At 33.7% G+C, this 9,389-nt stretch overlaps 1 protein-coding gene across 2 annotated transcripts; it reads left to right on the top strand.

Moving 5' to 3' along the window:
• The first annotated feature begins 1,626 nt into the window (after positions 1-1,626).
• On the top strand, positions 1,627-4,476 carry LOC103502782 (glycine-rich protein 23-like). 2 transcript variants are annotated; one of them, XM_008466860.3, is made up of 8 exons: positions 1,627-1,932; positions 2,675-2,755; positions 2,841-2,929; positions 3,124-3,198; positions 3,320-3,435; positions 3,515-3,697; positions 3,822-3,884; positions 4,122-4,476. In XM_008466860.3, the coding sequence occupies exons 1-8, from the start codon at positions 1,810-1,812 to the stop codon at positions 4,220-4,222; spliced, it is 831 nt and encodes a 276-aa protein (XP_008465082.2). In that variant the 5' UTR covers positions 1,627-1,809; the 3' UTR covers positions 4,223-4,476. The 2 variants fall into 2 exon arrangements, with proteins under 2 accessions (XP_008465082.2, XP_008465081.2); XM_008466859.3 differs by having other exon boundaries at positions 4,092-4,476.
• Positions 4,477-9,389: the final 4,913 nt, after the last annotated feature.

The following is a 9,389-nucleotide window of genomic DNA, read 5'->3' as shown; positions in this document are numbered from 1 at the left end:
GAAGGTGATTTCTGTTTGGCATATGTTGACTTATGCATTTTTCGTAATGAATGTTGGCTAAGGTTCATTTTCTTTAAATTTGCAGGTAATTGAAGAATCCATGGACCATGGTATCAATCAAGTTCATTTATGCGTTAGTTTGATTAGATTAGGTCACACATACATGTAATATTACAGTAAATTTATCTTTTGGATTATTATAAAACCTTTACCTACAATGTAATTTACATTTTTTATTATCAATATAAAAATATTTCTAAACATATGTGGTTAATGTTGAAATTTAGTATTTAATTTTTTTACAGGAGAAATATATGACAGAAAAATATGTGTTGCGAATTGAAAAATAGCACCCAAGTCACATTTCTTGAGAATATATTGGTGTCGAGTTATAAATAAAGGTGACACATTTAAAGTGTCAATGTAAGGGTATCAATGACAACATATTCGTGTCAAGTTATAGATAAATGTGGCATATTTAAAGCATCAATGTAAGTGTATTAATGACAATATATTCACGTCGAGTGATAAATAACGACGACACATTTAAAGCGTTAATATAAGAGTATTAATGAAAATATATTTGTTTCGAGTGATAGATAACGGTGACATATTTAAAGTTTTTTTAGACATATGTTGTGAGGAACACCAATTCAGGTACGGTTTGCACCTCTACGAGTTCATCTAAATGCCGTCGAATAACACTATAAAATCGGTTCTGGATTCGCTTTCACAGTACTCCCAATTTACAATTGAGCAAATTAGATGGACAACATGTTGAAGTGCGATGGTGGAGGTAGGATACTATTCCTTTGATGGATGTTTTGTGAGCGACATTGTGGGCTATTGGTCTTGCGAGGAATCCATGTGTGCCAATGTATTTTATTGAGATGGACATGGAGATGAAGAAGATGAAATTTGGTCGGGAATTTTGGGAATTGAGGGCGGGAAATTAGGGATGGCAGTGTTTTGCTTCGAAAAAACTATTGAGAAAAATTAAAGAAAACGTTTGATTTGATTTGGGATGCATGATTCAATTAGGGGTATTTTGAGTTTTTGAGAATGATTGTATTTGGAAGATGAATTTTTTTACTAGACTAGGTTTTGTCATTTATCAAAGGCTCTTGGCGGGTATCTCTTCTTCTATAAGAAAAGAGAATAACAGAATACGGAGCATTGAAGGAGAAAAGAATCAGTCAAGGCCTCAATGAACAAGGGGGGAGAGGTCCCAGTTACTTGAGAAGCCAACCCACTACACCTAACCACACTCCTTACCGGGCAAGCAAGCAGAGATTGAAGATGGTCCACGAACCCTAACCCAGAAGACCGAAACTTCCACTACTGCTACGTGGGACTGATCGATGTTCTTGGGAGAAAGCCTCTGAAGCCACTTTCTTTGTCACGAATTCATTCACGATCTGATCACCTTCGCCATTCTCCTTGGATCGATCACCCTTGACCATCTCTCATTCGTTCACCTTGCCCATTCTCAAATTTGTTATTTTTCTAGTCACCCCTAAATCTAAATTTATGGAAAGGTACTAAAACTCAAATAAATAAACGTGGGGGTGCAAACAGAAATAAAAAGGTAAATGATTGTTCAAAATTCCGAACTTTGAAACCTTTTCATAAAGGGGAAAAAAAGGGAAAAAGAAAAAAAAAAGAGAAAGAAACCTTCCTCGAAGAGGTTTTAGGTTGTTCTGAAGCGAAACAGTTAACACAAAATTCCATTGTGGCCCGTTAGGGTTTACTGATTGAGTTACTCTCAACTCATCATCCTCTTCACTCTCCCTTTCGGTTAACGACCCCATGGATAGATACCAGAAGGTCGAGAAACCCAAACCCGAATCACCCATTAACGAAAATGAGATCCGAATCACTAGTCAAGGTGCCATTCGTAACTACATCACCTATGCTTCTACACTTCTTCAGGTATATCTTCTCCTCCTCATTCATTCAATCTTTTTTCTCTTCCACTTCCATCTCCTTAAATTCGACTTCCTCTTTCTGACTTTCTGCCAATGCTGTGTCTCTACAACTTTCCTGTTTTTGTTTTTGGATTTTTTATTTTATTTGGAACAGTTTCAGTGTTTTATCGATTTGGGTATTTGTCGTTGGATTATTCTTTTTTATTGTATTAGTATGTTAATGTTGACTTGTCTCATATGTTTTTGGGTTGTAATTAGTTTTACTGGATGTGCCTGCTGTTTTTACAATGAACAAATATTTGAATAAAAATGGTGAAACATATTGGAGGACTCTAAGGACATAATGAACACACTCTAATTGGTGACCGACTGGCTGTGGAGGAAGGGGAGTAATTACAAAACTCATTGAACTAGAACTATGCAGATAAGCAATAAAAACATTAGTCCCCAAGCTCTATATTTAAGGTTTAAACACCATGTAAGTTATTTTTTTAATTTAATTTATAATGTGCCCACTACTTTGATGTCCTACTGTCATCTGTTCTAGAGATAGATGACTTTAGCTTTAATGCCTTGGTGCATCTTCGTCTTCTTATTCTTCTCATTTTTTGTTATCTTGTTCTTGTTATTTTTTAGGCACCTTTTTCTTCTATGTATGTTGCTTGTTTGAATAATTGACTATAGTGTTTTGGTTATCAGAAAAAACTGTAATACATAGAATATTGGTGTTCTTGGAACTTATTCAGGAAAAACGTGTCAGAGAGATCGTCTTAAAAGCAATGGGTCAGGCAATCAGTAAAGCAGTGGCTATTGCAGAAATTCTAAAGGTTTGTTTCTTTTAGAGTACTTGTGCGTTTGAGTGCAAATATTGTTTATTTCATTATTCATAAGCCATGTGTATTCTCGAAACAGAAGAGAATATCACGGTTGCATCAAGAAACTGCTATCAGCTCAGTTAGCATAACCGATGTATGGGAACCCATTGAGGAAGGTCTTGTACCGTAAGTTTTCTTAGTCTCTGCAATTAACGCTAATTGTACAACATATAATTGAAAGCTTATTTGTGTTTTACTTTTAGTTAATTGGCTCTCACGGTATATGCATTGCTTGCAACTTTGTTGCATGTTCTATGCGTTTGTACTAAGTAGCCTAGTTCTCTAGATGTGCAAGAAATAACTTCTATCATGTCACACAGGGTGGAGATGACTCGTCATGTCTCAATGATTTCAATTACATTATCCAATGGAGAGCTAAATAAAAATTCTCCAGGGTAAGTTGTTTTTGGGAACTTTACAACTTGATATAAAATGTGGGATTTAGCTACTTTTCTTACATATTTCATGCTTTGGTTTCTTCTGCATGTATGATGACGAACTAATTTCTTTGTGTAGGTATCAAGCTCCACACTTTGTGGAACAGACAAAGCAACAATATAACAATCAGCAGCCGCTGCCACAACCACCACCACCCAGACAACCACGTGTTTATCACAATGCTGTCAATGAAGGTGATTTCAGCAACACTTTATTATTGAATTATGGAACTCTACCTTGTCTGGGCTTTGACGTATTACTTCCACTTTACAGATCCGTATGGCCAAGGAAGAGGGCGTGGTAGAGGGAGAGGGCGTGGTTGGGGAAGAGGTGGATATGGGAACTATCAAGGTGGATACGGCAACTACCAAGGTGGATATGGTCACTACCAAGGTGGATATGGCCACTACCAAGGTGGATCTGACAACTACCAAGGTGGACCTGGATATTATCAAGGTGAATATGGAAGAGTCGAATATTTTCAATAGAAGTAATACTTTAAAGGTTTCACTGTATTGCGTTTGACTTGATATTGTTCTGGAGTGCAATTTTTAACTCTCGTGAGCTCTCATCATCATAGATAATGGTGGATACTCAAATTGGGGAAGAGGAGGTGGGCGGAGTAGAGGCTGGGCCTACCGTGGTAAGTTTCTCTCTTAATGCACGGAAGTCTGTCCTTGAGTTGACTGTAGGAATGTTTTGAATATAAACACAATACGTTCAGAGTCTGGAAAGGCACTTGACTCCTTGATTTATCTTCAAAGTTGTAACTAGTAATTTAGGGTGGGTGTATGTAGCTCTTTAGACGTCTGATTGTGTAATGTTTGCAAAATGCTCTTGTGGGAACAAGGCGTTTCAAGCAATTATTATCCTCCTGCAGGAGCTGGATACGAAAGAGGCAGAGGTGGGGGCAGAGGTTATGGCCGTGGACGGGGGCGAATGGGTGGTCGCACAAGGGGCGGTGGAGGAAATCAGGCTTAGATGAAATCAAATCATATTCGTTTGTTATTCCTACAACTTGCTTGAGCTAAAATGCTTGCCTTGGCCACTGGGGTGAATTTATATCACATATTTGTTTTGATAGCTTGAAATTCAGTTTTTAAAATTTCCAGCGTTTTTAGGCAGTGTTTTTCATTTTTCTTTTCTTTTCAGATAATGTGGGGAATGCAGCATTGTATTTGTGGGGCAAGGTTGCTTTTTTGGTTCCTTGTTATTAATGTAATTCGTTTTACCCATGTCTCTTTTCCAATTCTCTTTGGTTATTACTTCCACGCAAAGACTAAAATGCCCCTAAAAGACCTCTAAATTACAGCCTACTGCTCATATTTCGATTTGTAAATTGAAATATAACAAATTTTAGATTTAGTTCTTAAAAATCTTTCAAAAATAGCTTACATGAAGTCTATAATAATAGATTATATTATATATGCAATTTTTTGTACATCTGCAAATTATTAGTGATAGATCTCATTCACTGATGTGAGAATTCTACTAGCAGTAAATTCTAGAAATTTTTATGCGAAACTCTTTCTATAGTATAAATTTCATAAATGTCCCTAAGTTTGAACTATTTTCGTTGAGGTCTTTTATTATAACTTCAAACAAATTGACCTTTCATTTTAATGCTAAAAAAAAGTCGTAATATTAGTTTACGAGGTCTTTTAAAAAATATAGTAAATCGATAAAATATAAAAAAGTTGATAGGTCTACAATGGAAAATACAAAAAAATGTCGTGATTAATTGACAAGCTATTTTTTTTCTATTGACCGATTAGATTTGGAGGCAAATCTGAAACATTTTTTTTTTCAAGATTCTTTAATACATTTAGATTTGATTATTGTTTAGTATATGATTAATCGTTTAAATTTGTTACTTTTTTTTTTTCATTTTTTAGACCATCGTTTACATTTGATTGTTTAGATTTAGGCAACCAATTATCAACAATTTTTTTTCAAGATTTTTATTGTACACAATCACGATTGTTTATATTTGATAGACTACTGTTTAGATTTGTGGGTAGCCAAATCTCAACCATTTTTTTATTTGATAATTTAGATTTGACTATTTTTGTTATATGTTTAGATTTGGCTACCAAATATCTAACTATTTTTTTCATTATTTTTTATATTTGACACATGATTTTAAAATAAATAAATAAATAAATCTTTTATATTTAGTTACGATCTTGAACTAAATAATAGTTTGAAAAAAATAAAAGAAAAATCGAAGAAGAAGAGTAAAAGTGGAAAGGAAAAGAAAAATGGAAGATGGAAAGGAATGGAAAATGAAAATAATTAAAAATATTGCTAGCCTCCTTTATTACAGTTCTATGGAAAACATCACATGTTGTACTCTATCAAAAATTTATATTTTCTATTTAATGATAATGAAAAAGAATTCTAAAAATAGAATTCCGAATATTTCCTGTAAACATCTTATATATATATATATAAGATATTAGATTTAGATAATAGTAATAGTTTATGTTATAGGGTTTACATATACACATAATCGCTATTAAAATTGTCATTAATAAGAATTTTTTTATGGTTATGGAAACGAATCAATATGGATGGATTAGTAATGATTAGTTATCTATCAATTTTTGTTTATTTAGGTAAGGTAAATTGGAAATGACTTATTAGGCTTGACCAAGACTATTAATCCTTGTCCCACATTGATAAATCTTGAAGTGGGATCGAAGTGGGATGAGGACATATAAACCTCTATCTTTAAAGGGGACTACAAACTGAGTAAGTGGTGATAGTATAATCCCATCTCGTCATCCGCTTGGGTGGGCTTGGACTTGGGCTTGGGTAACCGTGCAAGGGAATACAATTTTATTTCTTTTTACACCGTAACGTGCGTGTTCGTCCGACGTTCACTCTAATATTCGCTTCAACCGCCCCCTCGACCTTATCTTCTAACAATGTAGCCATTTTTGGATTGTTTTCTTATCTCATTGGGGAAACCAAATTTGCAATTTCAATCCAAGAATCATTTATGAATTCACAGTCAATAGTTAAAGTTAAAGGTTCCCCTTTGTCCTGATTTTTTGCTTTTGTGAATGAAAATCCACATTTTTTCTTTCAATAGAAAAGCAAAGTTTTGCGGTTTTTAGTTTAACTACTCGGCCATCTCTCCGAAAGATAATTTTTATTTTATTTATATTCCATCCCATCGAATAGAACATTGACATATAAGTTGCTACCATTACTGTCTATACTATAGACAAATATAAGGCGTGAATCTATAAGTCCATCTCTATACATATAGATATATATGATCCAGTATACCCCTTTTTGTGAAGTAAAAAAAGACTAATGATCCAGTATACCCCTTTTTGTGAAGTAAAAAAAGACTACCTGCAATCCCATGCATGCTAAAGTATTAAAAAAGTAAGAAGTAATATAAAATCAATGAATTTATGGTAAAATCCCACCCAAATACATTTTATTAAAATTTTGGCTGGCTGGTAAAGGGATCTGTTGGTAGATTGGAGGATTAGAAACATGATTTTGTTACAGATTTTTTTATTTATAAAAACTAACCTTAATTTATTTCTTAATTTAAATAGGATTTTAACTTTTATAAAATGGTATATATTTTTTTTTATAGAGTACAAAATGGTAGTTATGAATTTTCATTTAAAAATTCAATTTTTTCATTATTATTACGTTCGTTGACTTTAGGATTTTTTTAATTGTTCCATGTTCAGTTAGAACATAGTATTCTACTTTTTATTTTTCATTTATACATAATCTTCTCTTTTATTTTTTTCTTCAATTATTTTTTCTCGATTTCCATTTCAATTTTTTAAATACATTTTTACTTAGAGTTTTTTCTTTTCATTCGCATGTCGTTTTTATTTTATGTTATATATATATATATATATATGACAACATACATGAAATGATTTCTAAGTATATGTGGTGTTTATATCAAATGTATCTAGAAGCAATATCAAAGTTAGATCATTAAGATATCTTATTGAAATGTATATTCCATGTACTTTGTCATATATTATATATATATACATATACATGTATAGGTATCATTTCACTTTTTTCTCTTCTCATTTTCAAGCCAGTTGTAAACTCATTTCTTTTTAGTTCTGAATATGGCTAGTGGGGTTGCGTTTGTGCTGTTTGGACTTTTGACACACTAATAAACGAATAAGAACATTGTCTTCCTTTTTTGGTTGATTTTGTTTCAGACTGTTATCAATTTTGTTTTTGGAATGGTTGCTTGCTGGCTGATGCTTTGAAGTGGCTCCCAAATTCGTGTTAGTAACTCCAAACTCTGCATTTTCTGTCTAAGCATAATCCTCCTATGGTTTTCTCCATATCCACTCCTACCTCTGCGTTTTCTACCGGGACCCTTCTCCGTTCTCTCACTCTTTCCCTCCCTCCATACCATCACTACTTTCATTGTCTCAATCATATAATCCCTACCCTCTTTATCCCTGAATATTATGTTAAAGTATGACGTCAACTTCCGTCTTCCTCAAATTCGTGCCTTTGCTTCTAATTCTTTTGTTAATAACTGGTGTACGATCGCAATTCCCCGTCCGTATATGTGGAGCACTTATAATCTCCATACTGTTGTTGCAATTCGCCTTGTTCCTCACCTGGTCAAGTCGCCTATTGATAAAATGGTATCTTGCCTAGTCACTTGTATCTCACCTGGTTAAAATGCCTAATGATCACCTCGTGTATTGTAGCTTGGTCAAAACGTCTAGTAACCACTTCACGTTTTGGTCAGCTTGTCTAATCAAAATGCCTGGGTTGTCACCTAGCCTACAAATCACCTTGCCTGGTGGACAAAACACCTAGTAGTCAAAACGTGTATTGCAAAACAGAAGCAGGTTAGGGAATGGTTGAGTCGCAGATCCCGCTCTCTTTACGACATTTTGTGGCTTTGCTCTTTTGTGCAAAATAATTTATATAGCCTCGTTGCCCCATGATAAAACAACCTCGTTCTTTGATTAGTTTTGTATGGAAACTAATCAAAATTCACGACACTCAAACAGACACTCTAATGCTCGGTAAATTGAAAGGAATTTTGGGAGAGAACAAAGTCGTATATATTTTCTGTGTGTATCTGAAGAGAAGAATGAAACCATATATATATATATATATATATATATATATATATATATATATATATATATATATATATATATATATATATAAAGTGTGGAGAGACTCCAACGGCCATAAGAGAAAAATCTATTTGAAACAAATATCATTTATTTTGAAACAGTTTCAATTTTGGAAAGATTAATTTACCAAAAGAAAAATGTTTATAGTAGCAAATATATTATTATTTTATTCCTCCTCTCCTCGCGCGCGCCATCGTCGGTCGGGTTTGGCGAGGAGAGGAGATATTGGCTAATCTACATTTGTGGAGATATTTGCCCCTTCCAAAACTTGGGTGCCCTTAGGGCCCAAACCAACGAGTGAATGTATGAGTTTATAAAGGAGACTTCTACATTGCTATCTAAGCAATGTGAGAATACAAGTTCTGAATAAAATAATAATAAATATTTTTTACTCAAAATTTTCATTTAACAATCCCCTACTTGAAATATATTTTACCATGAAATGTGTTAAAAATATTTTCATCAAGCAGTGTCTATCTCTATAATACCGTGCTTAAGTAAAGGTGTCTAATGACTTGAACCTTTACGTAGTGACAATAGTTTAGAGTATTGTAAAGTAACTTGTAGTTTAGAAATTTACTTCAAACACAATTGCACACATAGCATTATTCGAGTGAAGTTTTAAAACAACTCGTGCTTTATGGTTTTGCACGTATATCCCAGTTTAGTGAATGCTCTACAAATTTGTCCAGAATTCCATAGAAAGCGGCCCTCACTTTCACATTCACGAAAGTAAATCTATCAAGAGTACTTTTGTAGCTAGGTATCTACTTGATATCAAGTGTAGAATTCATGAAGGACAAAGTTCAGTCTTCTCATACGCTTCAGGATGTCATGCTAATTACTCAATCATAAGAATGGAACTTCTAGTTATTTAGGCATGATTCTCGTCATATTACTTATGATCAGTTATTACCCATTGAACTCGTTTCTTGGGATCTCTAGTCTTTCAAGTTGGGTTTACCTTACAGGTAACTCAGTTT

Source organism: Cucumis melo, chromosome 4 (assembly GCF_025177605.1).
Source record: "Cucumis melo cultivar AY chromosome 4, USDA_Cmelo_AY_1.0, whole genome shotgun sequence".
Taxonomy (NCBI): Eukaryota; Viridiplantae; Streptophyta; class Magnoliopsida; order Cucurbitales; family Cucurbitaceae; genus Cucumis; species Cucumis melo.
The sequence above is the reverse complement of the archived record's forward strand: the minus strand, read 5'-3'. Positions and strand labels throughout refer to the sequence as shown.